This window comes from Dermacentor albipictus, chromosome 1, assembly GCF_038994185.2.
Source record: "Dermacentor albipictus isolate Rhodes 1998 colony chromosome 1, USDA_Dalb.pri_finalv2, whole genome shotgun sequence".
NCBI lineage: Eukaryota > Metazoa > Arthropoda > Arachnida > Ixodida > Ixodidae > Dermacentor > Dermacentor albipictus.
The window spans coordinates 512588733-512610449 of NC_091821.1; the positions used below are offsets into that span (position 1 = coordinate 512588733).

Here is a 21717-nt window from a genome sequence, read left to right on the forward strand (position 1 = left end):
TTCTGCAAAACAACCTTGCCCTATTATTGAAATAAATACAGTAAAATGTGCAGCAATCTCGAATACACCACTGTTCTCAGTACTTTATCACAGTGTCAGGGTCAGAATCCAACGCTGCAGAAGTTGGCTCTTGGAGGACAAGCTGTCATCTTCCGAATCCAAGCTTGGCTCGTATTTGGAGTCATAAGAGTCGATACTTTCATCAACAGCTGAAGGTCCTACGTGAGCAGCCAACTCAAAGCATTTACGTAGCCATGCTGAAGAAAGGAGCACATTTGTTCATTCGAACTCGACCAGAGAATAATACAAGAGTAGCAGATGAAAGAGATGAGGGCAGAGCCGTTCTGGACCAACAAAAGGAGAACCCTGGTAGCTGGAGAGGAGGTATACTATCGGTGAAGGTAATGGGAGACAGAAGAAAAAAAAAGAAGAAAAAATCTTCTACAAACACAGAACAGATGGCAGAAATACAGTAGAGTGGTTGCCTTGCATGAAGAATTGCCATTGTAGCGGTGTGCAAAGTGTGAACGACCTCGGGTAAATGCCGTCAGCGCTTTGAACGGTGCAAGCTGTCTGGAACGACTTCGTAGTTGACGTCACTGATGCGTCGGAGAACTATGTAGGGCCTGAAGTATTTGCGTAGGACCTTTTCAGAGAGCCCACGCTGTCGAATAGGTGTCCAGACCCACACTTTGTCGCCGATGTTGTATGTTACGGCTTTGTGCCGAAGATTGTAGCGTCTGGCGTCAATGTCCTGTTGTTCGTGGATTCGCAGACGCGCAAGCTGCCTAGCTGCCTCTGCTCGGTGTGTTATCTCTTCAGCACCCGTCTCGTTGTCGTCAAATGCATGAGGGAGCATTGCGTCTAATGTTGTTGTAACATCACGGCCGTATACAAGACTGAAGGGCGTCTTGCGAGCGGTCTCTTGACGAGCCATATTGTACGCGAAGCTGATATGAGGTAAAACCTCGTCCCAGTTCCTATGCTCTACAACGACGTACATGCTTATCATATCAGCCAATGTCCTATTGAGTCGTTCTGTCAGTCCGTTCGTTTGAGGGTGATACGCTGTTGTCTTCCGGTGGGCGGTACCACTTAGACTTAGAATGATATCTTAAAACTGGGCCATGAACGCAATACCTCTGTCCGTGACGACTACTGCGGGAGCGCCATGCCTTAAAACGATGGATTCCAGAAAAAATAGTGCCGCTTCATCTGCTGTTGCTCGTTGCAGGGCACTTGTCTCGGCATATCTAGTGAGATAATCCGTGGCAAAGATTATCCACCTATTACCAGTAGTAGACGTTGGGAAGGGGCCCAGAAAGTCCATGCCTACTTGTGCAAATGGTGTGGCCAGTACGTCAATAGGGTGCAGCAAGCCGGCTGGTTTGACGGATGGCGGTTTACGACGTTGGCAATCCAGACATGTCTGAACGTAACATTTAACAACTGCAGTAAGTCTCGGCCAGTAGTAATTCTGCCGAATCCGTGCCAATGTGCGAGTGTAGCCCAAGTGCCCAGTAGTCGGCTCGTTGTGGCAGGCGTATAAGATTTCACATCGAAGCGGTGATGGAACAACAAGTAAGTAGTTGCTGCCGCTAGGCGAGAAGTTCTTCTTGTAGAGGACGTTGCGACGCAAGCAGTGTGATGCCACCCCTCTTGCAAAGAGCCTCGGCACGCTGTTGGTTCGTCCTTCGAGGTAATCAATTAGCGGCAGCAATTCAATGTCATCCTGTTGCTGGCGTGAAAGATCGGCAGTATCCACGAGTCCCAGAAAAACGGTGTCGTCATCGTCTTGTGGTGCCGGCTCAACAGGAGACCGAGAAAAGCAGTCGATTGGCAGAGCCCACCCTGCGACTCCAGCATGCTTCGCCATTGGTATGGTGCTTGCTTTGTAGAGGCATCGTCTGCCCTTTGGACCTTGCCAGCTCTCAGCATGTCAACCATCATAATCTTGAGTGTCAAAACAAGCGCTACGCAAACATTGCACAAGCGCTGCCAATCCTTTATTTTCTGGGCATCTCAAACGTGCAGCTGTACATTCCGAGTACTGGCAACGCGGACTTCGCAACCAAGCTTCATGCGCAAAATCCTCAAACATGATACTAAGCCTTTCAACCATCGGTGCTTCGGAATTTGTGACCAAGCATTTCGCACATCGGCGCCTCTTGACTCGGCGAACAAGCACATTGCGCACAGACTTTTAGGACCTGCGACCATGCACATGGCGCTTGTACTCTTTGGACCTGTGACGAAGCATTTCACACATCTGCACTTTGGACTTTGGGGTCAAGCACAATGCAAGCGGACTCCTTCCACTAGCAGCTAAGCAATTTGTGCATCGACGCTTCTTGACTCGATGAACAAGCACATTGCGCACAAACTCCTAGCACCTGCGACCATGCACATAGCGCGTGTACTCTTCGGTATCCTTCGTGTACTCCTGTGACTAAGCATTTCGCACATCAGTGCTTCGGACACGGCAGTCAAGCACACTGCAAGCATACCCCTTGTGCCTGTGGCTAAGCATTTTGCACATCAGCGCCTCTGACTTGGCAATAACGCACATCATGTGTAGACTCCCTGGACTCGCGGCTGGGCATTTCACGCTTTGGCACCTGGAACTGTGTGGCTAAGCACATGGAACATCAACTCTTTAGACTCGCAGCTAGACATTTCGTGCAGCACCACCTCAAGCTGCACAACTAAACACATCGAGTGTTGGCTCTTTTAAAGCAAAACTTTTTTTGCCTCTTCCTTCGACTTTTCTACTGCTGCTGCTGTCGCTGTCTTTCATGCTGCGCTGGGAGGTGGTTCAGAGCATGCATATACATGGCAAGAGAGTGGCAGACATGAAAGGCGACCCGGGAAACTTGCTTGTACCTTTTTTTTTTCATCATCAATATCATTTTATTTTATGAACTCAATACAACAAAACATGATTGGACCTATAGCCAGCTCGGCTAGTGAAAGGCCCAAATACAAGATATTCACTAAAGAAATAGCAGACATTCAAAAAGCTTTACATAGATTGGGCCACAATATGAGCTCCCTAGGCATTGGCACAATGGCCTCTTGATGGCTGTAGTTATCTATGAACCCAACAAAATCATTGCAGTAACTGAAGTGCTTGCCTTTGCAATAACCTACAATAGTCCAGAAGGTAGGTAGATTGAGTGCTAGAGAGGAGATAGAAAGAGGAAGCAGAACTTGTTGAACCAATGTAGTCACAAAATGAGTGAATAACTGCCTTGTCGCCCTTCTCTTGCGCCTCCCATACATGGAGGCAAAGCGGGAGAGGGAAAAGGAGATGTAAGTAGCTGACAGGAGTTGCGGACAAATTGAATAAATTTAAGTTCAAGATAACTCATGTTTGTGCTCTTTCTTAATGATAAACACCATGCAACTTTGTCAAGCAGACGACTGACGCAGGATGTGCAGACACAAAGCCACATTAAGCACCATAGCCTCTAGGCGACACTACGAGGCAGCTGCATGTTAAATTAACACTTCTGTGCCCGCTGTGGTTGCTTTGCAGCTGTGGCATTGCTTGAGATCGTGGGTTCCACCTCTACAGTATGCCTGATAATCCGATAATAGAAGCTGCAGTGCAGCCTTTATAATGTAAACTTTATTTGTAATGCTTCAAACCAATACGTACACAAAAAACATTTCTATTTTAAGTTTTAGAATGTTTGAAGCAAATTCAGCTGAAACACTGAGAAGTTTTACATGTGACTTCTCAAATGTGACTTCTCGAATGTGACTTCTCGAGTGGGTAACTCCGCTAGAGAGAGCAGGCAGTCTAGACCAGGAGGCGAACAGCCGTGACAGAATTCGCCCTTGTGAAGGCTATGTGTTTATGCTCAAATCAAGCTGTAGTTTATGAATATTGGGAAACCAGTGGCATGACATCTTCAGCTACAAATGTGGAGGAACTTTAGCAACATACCAGCGTGTGACGGCTCTAAGTGGTCGGATGTATTTCTTCATTCAGCGGTGGACAGCTTGCATTCAACAAAAATGTGGGGGGGGACTGTGTGTAGCATCCTTTTGCACAGGAACAATTATGCATGTTACTCACCCGAATATCTTCTGTAATGCTATTCACGTGCCTTTTATTCCATGTAAACATCGATGCTGTTACAGTAAAGCTGTTTATTTGCAGCAAGTTGGTATGATGAGCATTGCGATTTCCCTCGGCTTATGCAGCAGTGCCAACCTCCAAAGGTAAATGTACAGGCTGATTCTGAGTGCCAAATAAGAAGAAATATACATCGTATGTGAACGAGGTAAAATTAGGATAAACCTGGCCAAAGCAAGTGGGGCAATGCAGCAGCAATAGCAGACGTTGCTGGCATCGGTTGTCTGTTGTGCAGTACTCCTCACAAGTGTCATTGTGCTTTCGATACATATTTAACTTTCTAAGCAACTAGAAAGTATTCAGACGTGGCCTGTCATTTTTAAATTTGCATTGTAAGGGAATAATATTCAAAGCATCATCTGTTATTAGTTAGCAAACATTTTTTGAACATCAGTGCAAATTCCATTAGAATCCAGGTAGCAATAGCGTCACCTGCGAAAACGGGCCCTTTGGCTCTATGGGAATGTCACAGGCTTGCCCGTGGCTAGGCATTTCACACATCAACGCATTAGACTCGGTGATCAAGAACATCACCGGCGGACTCCTCGGATCCGTGGCTAAGCATTTCGCACGACAGCCCCTCAGATTAGGCGATCCAGCACATGTGCACCAATTCGAGCTTGTATGTAATTTATTTATTTTTCTTAGTCACAATATCTTCAGCTGCAGCTCAGGTCGGGATTTCTTTGCTTTTCTGGCTTGATTATTTCAAATCATTCACACCCAAAGTGTGTCTATGATGGGAAGGTGCCAAGAAAAAAAAAAAAATGGCAGATTAGGGGTGGGGGGACCAGAAGTCACGTTTAGCTATACTCAAAATATACAGCAAACCTTCCACTGCATTCCGTAAGCTCTCCAGGCTCTCACAAGGTTCGAAGGAGAAAAGGTTTGTATAATACTATCATATAGTGGTGACGTAGCTGAAAACAGCAGCAAAACTGTGAATGATGCAACTGGCTTTTTATTAGGTGAACTTGTGCCAACAGAAACAGCCTACATTCAAAGAACAATCGTAGCAGCGAACACAGTCGGCGATCGGCGAAATCTGGTCAGCTGGTCAAGAGTGTCAGCTTTTATATATCACTCATTGAAGGTTCCAGTGTAATCGCTGGTGCCCCCGTGGTTCCATGAACTGCTACATAACTTGTGTCGTACATGCCATCTGATTATACAAGGTTCGGCAGGGATATGCGCAAAAGATAGAATCAATGGTAACAGTCATTTTTATTTATTTATTTGTTTGTTTATTTATTTACAATACCCTCCAGGTCCATTGGGCATGATAGAGGGGTGGGTAGAATGAAACAAAGAAAAAACATCAGTAACAACAAAGTATTAACATGAAAACTAAAAATTCCTAAAAATTTTTACAGACTTGACTCATGACAAGTACACTCAAATAAAGCAAATTAAAAAGGACACCAAACAAAGTATTAGTGAAGATATTGTTACTGAAGTAGTGTGAAGTATGTAGTCACTAATGGCATCCTCGAAAATCATTGTCTTCTATGCCAGTGATTGACGAGGAAAGGTGGTTCCACTTGGTACTTGTCGTTGGCAAAAAAGAATAAAACAATGCATTTGTTCGACTAAAGGGAACAGAGACTTCTTGTGGGTGATCGATTCTGAAAGACACATAAGCTGGTTCTTTTAAAAGTTATTGTTTTAACAGTTTGTTCTGAAAGAAAATTTTGTGGACTAAACAGAGGCTAAATATTTTTCTTCTAATTTGTAAATTGTCAAGGCCTAGGCATGACTTTTTAAAGAAATACTAGCTCTGCGTGAAAAATTAGAAACAACAAAACTAGCTGATCGGTTTTGTACTGATTCCATGCTATCTGTTAGTGTTTGTTGTCCAGGATCCCATACAGATGAGGCATACCCTAGCTTCAGTCTAATGAGTGTTTTGTACCAAAGCAGTTTTAAGTGTTGTGGGGCCAGGATGTCTACCAACCGGGGAAACCGGGAAAACCGGGAATTCTCAGGGAATTTGAACAGTCTGGAAAAACTCAGGGAAAACTCAGGGAATTTGTGCTTCTATCAGGGAAAATTAGCTGCAACTTTGTTGAAAGGGAACGAAAGTCGTGTTAATGCTGGCTCCAGTAACAGAGGAATCGCAACTAATCGTCATTGACGCAGTGTCATCGGCACGATGTATTGCCAGAGTAGTCGACCGATTTTCTAGACGCCTGATTTTTCGGACATGCCCGATAATTTGCACGGTTTTGCGGCACCACCACGTACTCCATATAGTCAATGTATATTGCCTTGACTGCAGGTCTGAAATGGCAATAATCAAAGCCGCCACCGCCGCTATTTTGATTATCTCGCCGCCTCGAACCGGCACTCTCGTAGGTAGATCCGCTGGCAGCCGTAACCACCACCGCGGCAACGTTAGGCCTAGCTGCTTGTATGTTCGCTATTAAGCTTCTTGCCGTGCGGTGCCGTGTTTTTCATTGAAAGAATTCGCTGCTATCACCAATGGCGCCGACTCCGCCTTTGTAATCCTCGCGATTGGCTTTGAAGCTTGCAGAGCACAGCGCGTTACGTAATGCCAGTCTCCGGAATTTAGCTTCGCCTCAGTACATTAGTGTCAGGCGGTGAAGCATAACAAGCGTGGGAAGGGGGCAATTGTCACGGGACACAGTATATATTCCTTAATTACACATGCGTGCACCCCGTCTCCTGTCACAGTACAAGCCCTGATATGCCTCATAAGCGTACTGGCAGGCCTTCAGAGCTTTTTCAGACGTGCCTGTGGTAATTTTAGCCCTTAAAGGCAGTTAAAGACATGCATTAATTTTTTTCAGACTGCCCGTTTTTTTTTTTCAATTTTTTTTGCGGCCCCTCGGAAGTCCAAAACATCAAATGTTGACTGTACAACTGACCAAGAGGATGCTTCAGATGATCCATGTGGTGAAAGCGTGGTAGAAGGAGGATAAGAACAGAAAGGACCGACGCACTGAGGAATTAACGGGAAAGGAAGGGTGCCGCCGCCTTTTTGAAGGAGCTTGAGCTAAAGCAACTAAGTGTTGGCTGACGCTTAACCAAAATAAATTGTTTGAGCAGTGAAACCCAACACTGAGATGTTGTGTACGGGCTGAGAGTATGTCAGGACAGTTGAGGTTGACTTCCCAGCTGCTGAGAGAGAACCTTAGTTGTGACAAAGTTCAGTACCTCATACAGATGAACTTGCTATCAATTGATAGAAATAGCTGATATTAAAAAATATTTACTTATGTGTAGATCTCCTTTTCATTCGTATTTGAAAATGTTTGACTCAATTTGGAATGGGCTTTACCATTTCTTTCGCTGTGCATTTTACTAACACCTTCCTTCTGTTTTCTTTTTAAATAACATAGATATTACTCCTTACTATTCAAACTGGATTAAGTCATTTTTTTGTTTCAGCATGCTTACTAGAGAGTGACAGCATCGGGCAACGTGGTGTCAACCTGTCTTGACATAAAACAAAGTTCTGGCTCATTCAGGGAATTTCGCAAAGGTGCTCAGGGAAAACCTGGAAAACTCAGGGAATCTGGAAATGTCAACTTGGTAGACACCCTGGGGGCCTGTGAAAAATTCTTGCGTATGTAGCCTAGCATTTTATTCACGACTTTGGAGATATGTGTATGCCAGGAGACAGGAGAGATTATTGGCCACATGGGCACCGCGATACTTATACGAGAGATCTGTTTCAAGACAAACTTCGTTAACTTTGTACTGGAAAGTGTCAGATGGGTTAGACTGCCCAGAAACTGCCATTACTTTCCATTTGGTTGGATTAAGGACCATTTGCCACTTGGAACACCAGTTGCAGATCATGTCAAGGTTAGTCTGCGGAATGAAGGAGTCCTGTGAATTTCTTATCTCACGGCAAAGAACGCAGTCGTCTGCAAAGAGTTTAATTAGGGAGTTAATTGTGCCAGGAAGGTCACTAATATATATTAGAAATAGCAATGGTTCTAAGACGGAGCCCATTCGTACACCTGATTGAACTGCACAATGCTGCGACACTGAATCATTTGCAGTAACAAATTGTGTACGGTTAGTAAGAAAGCATTCAGTCCACTTCATTAAGTTAGGATCTATATTTCGGGCACTGGTTTTAAGGAGTAGCAGTTGGTGTGGAACCTTGTCGAGCGCCTTGGCAAAGTCTAGGAAGATGAAATCAACTAGTTGTGTTTTGTCTAAAGAGGAAGGTAAGTTATAATGAAGGATAATAATTGTATTTCACAGGAGTAACTTTTACGGAATCCATGCTGAGAAGGGATAAAGAATTTCAGTTTGATTGTAGAAAGGAGGCAAGGTTCGAATAAATTACGTGCTCAAGAAGTTTGCAGGGAATTCTTGTTAGTGAAATATGTCTAGAGGTGAATGTGGATTATTAGATTTAAAGAGAGGGACCACTTACCCTACCTTCCAATCTGCAGGTAATAATGCACCTCCAAGACTTTGGGTGAAGAGGTACATAAGGAAGACAGATGAATATACTGCAGTGTTTTTCAAAAGTTTTGAATTAATTTATCAATGCCACAGCTATATGATGGTTTCAAGTCCTGGATTAACTTCAAGATTAATGTAAATTCAATAATAACTGGGTCCAGAGGAAAAAAATTTCGTTAGTATATGCGCATTGTTGGGGCAGCATGAACTTCCGTCAATGTATTCGCGAAGGTATTGTTTAGTAACGCACAGCTGTCTTCACTGGTCACGAAATTGCCATTAGTGGCTCAGGGATATGGCGTTTTTCTTTGCAGGCTTGATTGTTGTGCAAAACTTCCTTGGGTTTGTTGAAAAAGGTGAAGGTAATGTGTTATTGAAAAGAGCGTGCTTACCTTTCCTTATTGCAGTTCTATAATTCCACAAAGCTTCGCTATATGCACACCAACGAGTTAGAGCTTTGCGAGACGTGAAGGTAGTTTTTTCTTGTATAACATTCTTTTGAAGGTAATTGAAAATCAAGGCGAGCGCTTCTTTAAGGAAATCACATAAGTTGTAAATCATGCAGGTGCATGTTGCGCTGAGCACTAACTTTAAGTTGTTAGTGGGTGAAATGCAGTCCCCGAGAAAAGGATAAATAAGTACACGTGTCCATACACTGTTCTCAAAATATGGTAGTTGGTGCAAACATTAGGCCACAAGAACATAGGGTAAACCTCCATATAAGTACTGGCTTGCAAGGCATACATGTTTCAAATGCATTGCTGCCCATGCACCAGTGTCTTTCTAATATGCAGCTAGCTCCTCAGTCTTTGCCTAGGAAACAAGGTTCAAAATGCTGCTCAACACCTTCGTTTAGCCATCTGCACCTCGCTCCCGTTTTCTCATCCCCCCGTCAGCAGCGAGACTGACTAGACAGCCTGGCTCAGGTTTGTGGATGTCGACCGACAGCTCGAACTGGTGGACTGGGCAGAGAAGGCCAAGCAGGCCCAGGGCCTTACTTGAGCTTGATCCCTCAGCCACCTCCGCCTTCCCCCTTTCAATAATGTTTACCACCACCACCACCTAGCCAGCTGGTCACTGCTACAAAAAGACAAAAATGTGCTATTGGATGCAACAGAAACATTATGAGAGATGCTAACGCGTAAGCCTCACTGCTGCACTATAAGCAGCTGTCAACAAAGCAGTATGCAAATAGAATTCTGGGGCCTGCTGTGCTTTTCCGGGATATTGTGCAACACTTGGTCTGCAAGCTGGCCGGTCCGGAAAAAAAGGCAAGCAAAGCTCTCCACAGTAAAGAAAAACACTCCAGAAGCCCCGCATTTGACTGGACATCAATGTCTACAACCCTGGTGCCTTTTGATGACTTAAAATCTAAGGTACAACTTTGAAAGCCATTTACTCAGAACTGTTTTTCTTGCCTCCTGCTCAGCTTGTCCTGCTGATTTCTTCGCGACTGCTAAGTTTATTTCAATTTCGTTTTTTTTTACTATGTTCTTTGACTTGCAGTTCAAGGTGTGACATTCTTGATTTTACAGTGCAAGTTTTTCTGAATTAAGGATTCAACTAATTGTTTGCAGTCTAGATGCTTATTGTACAGTCACCTCATAAAATATGAAAACTAAATATTGTCATGTTGTAAATAAAAGAATCTAAGAATGTCACAGCCTCAACCATTCAATTTGCAACATATGGGGCCTCGAGTGAGTGTTCTGTCACATTTTGTAAGTCTTTCGAGGTAGGGAAAAACCCCAAAAGGAGGTAAAAATTTGTAAGTAAGGAAGTAAAGATATAACATTGAAGTGTCTTATAACAAAAGCATTACCATTACCTCTGAATCCATGAAGAAATGGATTACTGTAGAAGTCCGAGCAAGTGCCCCCACCCCTACTTTTGTGAAGGATAATCAAAGAAAGCCCGCAGGGGGAAAGGGGGGGGGGGGGGCTTGCTTAGTCGCGGACCGAAATTCAAGGGCTATCGACCTGGACACGACGTCCAGTGAGCTAGGCCTATACCATCTTCCAGCGATCACAGGCTTGCCTGGCTTGCTTGCTCACTTCCGTCGGCATCAATAAAATAAAATGTATTGCAATTTAACTGCGACATAATTGTGTACATGTCGTGCTGATCAACATAGGCACTTTATTACGAGCTGTGTGTGGTCGTGTCACAATGCCACCAGTCTTCAATTTGATGGCCAAGTGAGCCAAGCCTGCCAGCCCCTAGTCATCAGCGGCAGTGTCAATGGAGCTCAAAATGCGGACGTCGCCTTGCGGAAACATGTCTGCACTGCTCACATGGTCATGTTTATGTTGACATCTTTTGTTTAAAACGATAGAGCTGTACAGACATGTTTATTTTCACTTTATTTGCAAAGTCATTCCAAGCGTCAAAGAGGCATCGGTTTTAGGCGTAGCCACGAGCCGCTTGCTCATTCATACCATGTGCACTGAATCTTCGTATGCGGCAAGTTGCACTCAGGCGCGTCGTCCGATAGATACACTTGGTTACTTTTATATTAGCTTCTTGTTTGGTTGCGCTCCATGACACCATGTGGCTGCACTGTGCAGACTGTTCACGTTTACACCTCCGCTCATCTGCTAAATCGCTTAGTATGCTTGTGCTAGCATTTGCCTGAATAATGGGCATGGTAAAGCTCTATGTTGTCATAGTAATGCTCCGGCATGAAATCACAGCCACAAACACATAGATGCTGGTGCTGATCGGATACTGACAACCTGATGCGCTGCAGCCACTTTGCTTGCATGTTGCCTCGCAGAGGGACACCGTGTTGCACCTTGACATGCTGCCGGTTGCTAGATTTGCAGCCCATAACCTAACAAGGGCAATCCATGGTGCTCGCGAAAAGAAAGCTCAAGACCAACACTGACTGCGCAGCTTTTGTCAACACTGAGACCATTGTAACTCAAGCAGGTGACACTTGCTGTGTGCCAAAAGTGCTTGAGTGATACATTGTCATTGTGTTTTCTCATTCTGTTACTTTTTTATGCAGAAACAGCTTTACCAATGTTGCATTTATTACAAAGAAGAGTTGGCGGCAAAATGATTGATAATGCAACCTGGGTAGCTAATCAGATAGCTCACCCTACTCATGTCAGTTGGCTTAACTACATCAACTGTAATGGGGTGGCTGAAAACTCAGGGGAGCGGTGCCACTGCAATTGGCAGCGCGTGGATTTTAAAAAAGCTTATAAATAATGTGCTTTACACAAAGCACTTAAAATCCATCTCTTCATGATCAGAAGGACCTGCCCTAATGACACTGTACAAAATGGTCAAAATTGGTTTAGGGCCCCTTTAACTATTTCTCTACCATGGGGAAAATAGATGCTTTTTTGTAAGTTACACCAGATTTTTTTCTGAAAACTACTGCACTCAATATTTTATGTAAACCATAAACAAAAAGCAGAATGAATGCACTTTCCTAGCATAAATGTTTTATTAATGAGATGTACATCATAAAAAAGAAATTTCTTGTTATTGCCAGAATCAAAACTTTGGGATAATATTGAGAGAAGTTTGTAAAGAGACTTGTATCTACTAGGAAAAAAAGAATTTAAAAATTATGAGATATACAAAATGTCTTACGGTCTAACAGGTACTATCTTTGAAAAAAATCAACATTTTTCATTCAGCAGGTATTTCACTGCAAAAATTTAACTGCAAGCACAACAGTTGGGCAGTCTGGGCTGCGCCCACTAATGTTCCAGGCTGGCTTGCGTTGTTGTCGTCGCTCTCAGAGTCCGATGAAAAGGCAGCATCCTAAGATTCACTGCAGCTCGAACCATCGATAAAATCAGCCACAGACGCAGCGGAATCACTAGATCTGTTGAGGGTAATACTTCGCGTAAGTTCGCTGTGGCCCTCCCGGTTTCACAACTTGTGACAGGTGGCAAATGACAGTGAACCCAACAATGAAAAGCCCCCTGTCTTTTACCTTTGGCATGACTTCGGTTGACCCACACAATGCGAACGATGGCTACGCGCAAAGTGGTGAATGAGCCAGGTGATGCATGGTTTGCACTTTTGTCTGTCGTGCAACTTGACCTTCATAAGGTGACGACAATCTGTAAAACCCACCTGCTCATAAAGCTTGAAAAACCCTTCTGGAATTTAGGGGAAAACTGGAAAGGAAAACTGTCCATTCATTAAAATATTGCCACAAAACACAGGTCCACTATTAAGCTTAATATACTGAATAAACTGAAAGAAACAGACAAAGTGACAGAAAAGGTGGCTTCCTCTCACTGTCTGATTTTTATTCGAAGTCTTGTCTGGTTTCCTGCCCATTTGCTGGCATTCTAACTTGCAAGAATGTTTGTATTCTGGGGGTACCCTCTGTGTGCGACTAGGGCCGAAGGTGAGCTCTGGATCTAGCCACACAGTCGTTACACGGTACCCGACACAACCCGTAGCACATGTACTTGCAGCTACGTCAGGTTTGAATGAATAAGGCAACCAGCAGCATCAACAACGTTTAGTGCTACAAGCAATAAAGGACACTGGCAGAGGGAAGTCCTCTCTGCATTAAGTAATAAATAGCATTGCCTCATTGCCTGGGCTAGTTAGGCAAACGAGGTCACTCATGGGTTGCAGCATGTATATCATTCCGGCAGGTTAGAGGTCGGGCGCCAGAGAGTCTCCCCTGGTGGCGTTGTTTTATACCTTTTGCGAGAGGAATGTCCTCCTTCCCCATCCTTCCCGCGAGAGTGAGAAAGAACCGGGAGTGGGAGCGTGGGGCTGCGCCTATTCCCAATGTGGGAACACAGGCGTGCGTGCGCTCCCCACAGGGTACATTCATCTCCTGTTTCTTGTTTTCCAACACAGCAGGCTGGCGCATGAAGCACATGATATTTTTGAATGAAGCATTCCGAGTACTGCAATAATGACAACCAGTAACAATGATAGCAGTGAAGAACCCAAGTCAGTAGTGTTAATCATATCTTTTAATACTCGGACCAAGCAACTTTACAAAATGCATCAACAAGCACCATAAAATACCAACAGGCACCATTTAAATCAATGCCTACTAATATGTTTCTTAGAGAGATTGAAATTTGATACACCTTGGAAAAACTTCTGGCACACAGCGGCAAGAAATGCCAATCGATCGTGAGTGACACACACCAAGCACAGTTGCACTTGGTGTGTCTTCTTCTCTTACGTCCATGTCTTTTTTGTTGTGCAATAATACTTGACCTATCGATAGGTTTTCATTTCCTTCCACAGTAGTGTCAAAATTTTGTAATATTGCAAGTAAAACAATTTGTCACATCAAGCACTTGTTTAGATTAATTGCATCCTCATCTTTAATCCTTCCCAAGTCAACATTTTGAGTACTTTGTGCAAGCATGCAGGGAATAACATTCGAGAGATTTTGCACCCATGTGGTCAAAATTAATCTAGAGTCCCCTCCCCTACTTCAGCATGCCTCACAGTCATGTGAGGGGCGCCGGCTTTAACACATAAAACCCCAAAATTTAGTTTTCTTTTTCATTTGAGAGATTGTGTCTCCTTTCTTGACAGTCATACGAAAGGCCAGCCGTAGCAAAATTTTCAACCACAAGAAAAGCCCAGTTTCAGATAATTTAGCCATATAGTCATATACATTGAAAATTTTATGCTTGAAATGCAAGTGGCTACATCACAAAACGCTCGCAAGCATAGGTGTTTTTTACACTGTAGAGAACTAGTGCCTGAGTTGTCTGCTTTTCTTGCTTGTGTAGTGTTCCCGTGTATCAATAAACAGGTCTCGCAAGTCTGATATCCACAGAGTTAGTACACTCTGCTACCTGCTTCGTGCACTGTGACCACGTTGCTGCGCGCCCGCTATGTTCTTTTAATGCGAAGTATCCTCCGAGTCAAGGCGGTTTTTTGGGTCTGGTTGTCTAAGTTCACATTGCAGAGCCTCGATGCGTTCTGTCTCTGCCCAAAGATGAAGAAAACATTGGGATGACCAAGTTAAAGGTGTGGATATAGTCCGGCACAACACCGATGATATTCACGCGCAGCGCAGTTTGGCTACGTCAGTGAAAAGTGGACACTCTACAGTGCCTAGTGTAGTGGGCGCAGGAATGAAACATGTCTTTTATCTCATGGCAGAGCCACTGAAGTAGATTTCATCACACACTAGATTGGCAGACCAGCAGCGTGTTGGCCTATGTACAGTTCCGGCTCACTGAAGCGAGCATGTTGAGTTTGCGTCTTTGACAAACAACAAAGTGCTCGCTTGCTGTGCACTTGTGCACTTGCGCTGCGGCAGCAACAACTGATTGCCGCGCTGCTGCTGGTTATGTCAACGCGCAGGATAAAATTTTCGCAATCTTAGCATCACCCACCGTGGTTGCTCAGTGGCTATGGTGTTTGGCTGGTGAGCATGGAGGTCGCGGGATTGAATCCCGGCCACGGCGGCCACATTTCGGTGGGGATGAAATGCGAAAACACCTGTGTACTTAGATTTAGGTGCATGTTAAAGACCCCGAGGTGGTCAAAATTTACGGAGTCCTCCACTAAAGCGTGCCTTGTAATCAGAAAGTGGTTTTGGCATCTAAAGCCCCATAATTTATATTTATCTTAGCATCTCTGGTATTATGTATCCACCTTCACCGGCTGCTCCCTGGTATGCTGGAAACGCCGGACTTGTCAACCAATCAAACAACTACTGCCATCTGTAGTAAAAGATGCGCAGTAGCTGAGGCTCAGCACAGCCAGGCTTGAGGAGTCTACCCTGTAGCCTGGCCGTGGGCTCGGCACAAACCTTGCATAAAGTCATGGTCAGACAGGCCAGACTTTGGCCACGGTTTCCCCCATTTTTCATGGTTTCCCAGTTTCCCCAGTTTCCCCCATTTTGCTTTGGTGGCGTAGTATTCTCTTCAGCGTCAAATGCAGCATACAGTTCCTGCTGACAGTGTTTCTGGCGCTCTGTCAGAAAGGCTGTGACGTGTGCAATGTAGAGATGCGTGAAACGTCTCGAAATCGATAGACTACTGGAAACGATCACTCAACAATATTGACCCTCAACACAACTTACTTTTGCTTAAGTACTTAGTCATCCCAAGAAAGCATTTCGCAAGCAAATCTTGCATGGGAAAGTGGCTGTGCTCGTGAAATGTAGCCTGGTCACCGTCGTCAAATGCAGTTTACATGCTTTGTGCGCGTCATCTGGTCTGCATTGCACTTACCTACTGTGGCGTGGTGCACGCTTGTGCTCTGCAAACTGGGACAGGAAAGGTGTGACCTGTCTTTCTCTGTGTAGTGTTGTATACTGCACAGCCTTTGCTTGTATTTGAGCACTCGACGGCTATGCAATGCATTGGAATTCTTGCAACAGCTCAGATCATGTGCGCAACGAGAATGCACACCGAAAAGACACCCATCAAGTTGCAAATATTGAGTGAGCGACATGTCTGGGTGCCTAGGCATGACTGAAAGATTAGCAGTCGTGTGCAGTTTTGAAACATTTACCATATCTGCAAATGAAATGAGGAAATTCGCAGGTGCAAGTTGGAATCAGTTGGTGCAGGACAGAGGTAATTGGAAATGGCAGGGAGAGGCCTTCGTCCAGCAGTGGACATAAAATAGGCTGATGATGATGATTTACCATGTATAGAGAGGTTGTATAAGCACCTAAAACTTGTAATGTAACATAAATTTCTGATAGCAGTTGGAGCAAATGTGTCGATGCTCTTTCGCTCTATCTCGGCTGAACAGCCATGACCAGCAAGTGCAGCAGGTCCATCTGCACTTTGACATATGAAGAAATTTGTGAACTGTTAACAAATTTTCCATCACAAGAAAATGGCGACGAAATTTGTACGTATCACGAAATGTCCACGGAACTAGCCTCTAGAAAGAAACCTGGTTACAGCTCCTAAACAAAGTAGAAATCGAATGTACCCCCAATTTTTTAGCTTGAAAAACGTGCCATTCCTTCAATTCTGGCAATAAAAGAAAGACATAACCAGCAAACTTTACCTTCACAGAATGGAACTTTATTTACTTTATGTCCACTTTCATTATTCGCACACAACCCCTTTATCAATATTTCTGAAGAACCACAATGTCTCATTCTCAGTACGGTCCGTAGCGCGTTTGATTTTCTGCATTTATCAAGCAACTTTGCAACAATCGTAAACCGGATGGCAACCCACACCTAGAATTCACTAGTTTTTATTGTGATGCATGTGATTCTCGGGAACACCAACAACACATGACACGAATCGTTGCTGCTATCTTAACATGTAAAATAGCTTCTCACATCAATGTGCTTTTGTAATCCATCTGAAAGTGGCACGCCGTCATTGTCATAATATGCGCTAACTCGTTTTGTCACCATCCATAGTCACCATCTTGTGATGGCAATGGCTACAACACTGTGTAGGCTGGCTGTGACAGTAGGCTTTTGTGAACACAACAAACATGGTTTCGGTTTCCTATCGGATTGCTTCACCCAAGCAGTTCTCACGTGAATTTTCTTGGGGAAAAAGGCACATGTTAGAATTGGGTAAATACTGTAATAATGAATTGTAAGCCATAATCTCACTTCAAAATTTTCCTGGGATAGACCGAAAATGGTTCTTTTTGATGAGAGATGAGGCGTGTTCAACGCATTCCCTAAGCGCCGCCAAGATGGTGTTGCTGCATCACAACTGTAGTCACCTCTGGGGTCGGGTGCGTGTGTGATGACCAGCCAAGCTCAAATTGTCCAGCGAAGGGTTATCCAGGATCAAAATAACAAGTTTGGTCCCATTGAAATGCACAGATGACGACTGCTACTGGAACACTTTTTCAAACACTTGAAACAATTCGTGTCCTGCAAGTTTGAATAATATGTGTGGAGTGCTTTATTAAAATGAAGGCAGACGGCAACATGTTTGGTGTCAGCATGCCGTCGCATAGTGGGTTCATTTCTTTCATTGTTTTTCAACAGTGTTAGCACGATATCAGGCGTATTTTAAAGTGACCGGATTGGTTCTGTCCAAGTATTCTGGACATAAAGTAGTTGGCATATCAGACGCTCCTGCAAAGCATTCCCGCATGTATTCGTGTTCGTTAAACATAACAAAACTTACTAAAGAATTGAAAATACTGGGGTCGTTCTACAACCTCAGTAAGGTGCGGTGTGCGGTGTGTGGTGTGGTAGGCTGCTCGGCTAGTTGGAAAGATCCCTGCTGTTTCCCCCGCCATGAAGGGGTGTTTTGTAATGTCACAGCAAAACTCAGACCCACGTGAAGTCTAAATCAGCCCCTTTGGCCCCAACAAGATGTTATATTGTCGTCACGTAAAGCAAACTTTTCTCCTGTGAAAATGAAGCATTATTTTGCACCTTATTTAAGGCCTAGCGTGCTCTTCTGTGCAGGGTTGGGTGGTGGATCTGATCAACCGCTTTGGCAACCTGGGCGGCTTCACCATCCTGCTGGAACGGTTTCGCTCGGGACCCCCTCTGTCCGTGGCCGTCATTGCGGCACTCATCAGGCCGTTTGGGCTGTGCCACAGCCTGCTGACAGTGCCCACTGTGGAGCGGTACCTGATGCCCATCGTGTCGCTGGTGCCCGCCTTCCTGGAGCGCCTGTCAGATGAGGAGCTCAAGCGTGAGGCCAAGAACGAGAGCAAGAATGATGCCCTGGCGGCCATTGTGCGTGCCTTGCGCTCTCTTGCTGCCATGGTGCCCCACCAGGATGAGACTGTGCGAGCGCTCGAGATGTTCCGCCTGCGCATGATCCTCAGGTACTGGCTTCCTCCTGGCTGGGTTCCAGATGCTCCAGTACCCTGCTGCCACGCAGAATACAATTTGCGGGAAAGCATAATGGGAGAGCATCCATTGCTCCCCCATGTTCCACAGTAATAAAGATATTAGTGCAGGGAGACAAGTGAGTAGTCTTGAGCAGAAGATTTACATACAACTGTTTACAGTCTGGAAAGGCCAAGATGATGGAGGCAATACATGAGCAATGCTCAGCTGATCATCGTCTTCCTCTACTTATGTGGAACTGACATGATCTCCTTGCAGGGCAGAGCCCTGTCTCGCAATATTATATTGACGCACCACAGCGCCATCACAGCCCACAGCATCTACACCTTCGAACGACATAAAGAAAGCTTTACTGAATATGGCCTCCCACCTACAGCTACCGTAAAAACCGGACTATAGGTCGGACCGGAATATAGGTCGATCCCCCAACTAACGAATTCTAAAAATGAAAAAAATCTTCTTCAGTGGCAAAAGTACCGAAAGACATGGCACCCTTACCTATAAACAAATGCGACTCAGCGGGTTGCACAATGGTGACAGTATTTATTTAAATGCTGCTCGCATGCGCTCCTGGCCATGTTTTTAGCGGTATCGCGCGACCATCGACCCACGTGCTTGTCAACACCGTATTAACGGCGCTGAGCAGCGAAACAAACGAGATACACGCATGTGTACACATGCCCTTACTTTCGCTATTTCGCCGCTCCGTGCCGTGATGATAAAAGGTGCTGACAAACACGCGGGTCGATGGTCGCGCGATACTGTTAAAAATTCGTCGGGTGTACAGTACGCAGAAGGGCACGAAGTCCGCAAGCGCTAATCCGAATCAGAGCAACACGTTTGAACAGAGTCGGATGCCGAGTGATTCTCGCTGTCCAGTCCATAGGCGCGTGCGATCTCTACCGCTTTCAAACGAATGCATTCGACAACAGGCAGTGATCTTACACGCAGCTCTCGGACGGACTCCACAACCTTGCCTTCCAGTTCTACAGTCCGCTGCGATCCGGCCACGAAATGACGTTTTCTTTTGGTTGCTGCAAGTTGTAATACGTTGCTTTTACCTCCACCACTACTGAATGCTATTTTCGGATACTCCAAGTTCGCGCTGTGCCGCCAGGTTGCCATGGGCTTCCACGTACTCAATCGCCTTTTTCTTGAAGGCGACGGTGAATTGACGTCGGCTTCCGCTCATTTTGAAACAAAATGAAAATGCAGCCTTTAATTAATATAACTTTGCGACAGGGGAAACGCAAAATGCCGGTGCCACAATGTCGCCACGCCATAGAATAAAGAACCAACGCCGCGCTGCTGAGGATGGCAATGGCGAAGGCGGCTGTTTACTTCATCCGCCCATTGTTGCAAGACTTCCGTAGTTTTTCCGCCAATGTCCGGTATATAAGTCGAGGGTCGACTTTTCGCGATGTTTTTTTGAAAAAAAGTTCGACCTATATTCCGGTTTTCACGGTAATTTTGTCCCATTGGCGCTGTAGAATTGGGGCTCTGCATATCTGACTTAGAATTAACTAAGGTGCATATGATAGTCTTTTCTTTTTTTCATGTGTAGAACAAATTTTTTTTGTAAGCTAGAAGAGCGTACATTCTCACATTAATTGGTCGGACTTATGATTTTCTGTTTTTCTTTGTAAGCGAGAGTGACATTTCAAGGGCTAAATAGCAGGCAGCAGTAGTGCATCAAAGTGGGTAAAGTAGGCTAAGAATGCTAATTGCATGAAAATATATATTGTTTAATCAACTGATGACATAAGATGTGCTCATGAGTGGGGTTCTTCCTTGCAACCCTGCACAATCGGAAGAGCAAATTCAGTAGTGGTATTTTGATCAGCTTTTATGTGTTCCGCGGCATGGTTATGCAGGGCAGAGTGTGGATGTCTTCACTACAGGTCTGTTCAATGTTCCTGGTCCACTGTGAACCATTTCAGTCAGTTCACGGCAGGGCACTGCGAGCTCAGTTGTGCTGCTAGGCTTCAGCCGCGCAGGTACAATGCGACACTGTTCTAAACAAATGCAGAGGTGCAGATGTGGTGGACGTTTTGTCTGCCTAGTGGGTTGTCTGCGTAAGTTTCAGAGGTCCCAAACTGCCGGTATGGTCTGCTTCTGAGGTGCAAACAACGCACTCCTGCACTTCATAGACATAGCAGATGTACATAAGTGGGGTTTCAGTGGCACAATGTTCCCGTTTGATGGCATCTGTTGCTTTGCACCTGCATCTCTGTACCCAGGTGTCACGGTCAGCCGTTAGACGGACGCTCCCCAGCGCGGTGGTAATGAATGATGACTGACCGCGAACAGCTGTGCTTGTCGGTGTTTATTGCGGTGCAGTAACCAATGTTGTCTACCGAGCCTGGCGGGCCAACAAAGATTATGCCCCTGGGGGCGTCGCATGGTTGTTACAGCCCCTTATCCCCAGTTTGTTTGTTGCCAACAAAAAACTTCCATGTTCAATGTACGAGGCTCTGCCTCCGTCCAAGCCGGGTCGATGGTGCCTGCTACGATGGTGAGTAACAAACCAGTGGCCTCCGCTGTCAAGTACTCCGCCTGGGCACCGGTGTTGACGGGCCGGGTGTGGCAACACCGGGTGCTGCCTGAGCCAGCCTCGCTCCATCTGGAGGGTCCGTAGTGGTTGGCCTTGTAAGTGATGATGGGCTCGACGCCGGCCCAACGGGTGCCGCACCACTGGCAACGCTTGCCGCCTCCGAGGTCGGTGGTGCTTTGCTGGAAGTGAGTGGTGCTGCCGCTAGTCCTCCTGCGGGCTGGAACTCGGAAGTGGCAGTCGAGGGTGCTGGCCAGGTCCCGAGGCGAGGCCTGACATGGTCGGCGTGTCTGTGCCACGTGGCCCCGTCTGGCATGCGGATGAGCAGTGATGAGGTGCTGGCAGGAGACACCACCTGCCTGGCGGACCAGGGTGGACCAGGACGGAAGTTGCTGGCGAAAACTCGAGCTCCCAATTCCGGCAAAGGCCCGGAACGGCATCCTTGGTCAGCAGCCTGCTTCTGCTTCACCTGCTTCAGGAGCACTGTGGATCGGAGGTCCGGATGCAAGACATCCAAGGTTGTCTTGACCATCCAACCTAGCAAGAGCTCACAGGGGGCATGGCCAGTGACATCGTGGAACGTGGTCCAGTACTGAAACAGTATCTAGGTAATCTGCATCCGGAAATCCCGAGTCTGGCTCTTCTTGAGCTTGTCCTTGACGGTTTGCACCACCGGCTCAGCTGCACCATTCGAAGCAGGGTGGTACGGCGGAACCATCATCCGGCGGATTCCGTTTTTCATCAGGTGTTCCTTCTATACCCAACCCTACCCTTTCCTCTTGGGAGTCTGCACTGCTCAGCACAAGC

At 45.6% G+C, this 21717-nt stretch overlaps 1 protein-coding gene across 7 annotated transcripts in view; it reads left to right on the forward strand.

Moving 5' to 3' along the window:
* Positions 1-21717, forward strand: part of faf (ubiquitin carboxyl-terminal hydrolase-like faf) — a 758782-nt gene that overhangs the window by 248605 nt on the left and 488460 nt on the right. For all 7 annotated transcript variants that reach the window (XM_065437146.1, XM_065437151.1, XM_070532615.1 and 4 more), the window contains one exon: positions 17967-18334. In XM_065437146.1, coding sequence (XP_065293218.1) covers positions 17967-18334 — 368 coding nt within the window. The remainder of the gene's footprint in view (positions 1-17966; positions 18335-21717) is intronic.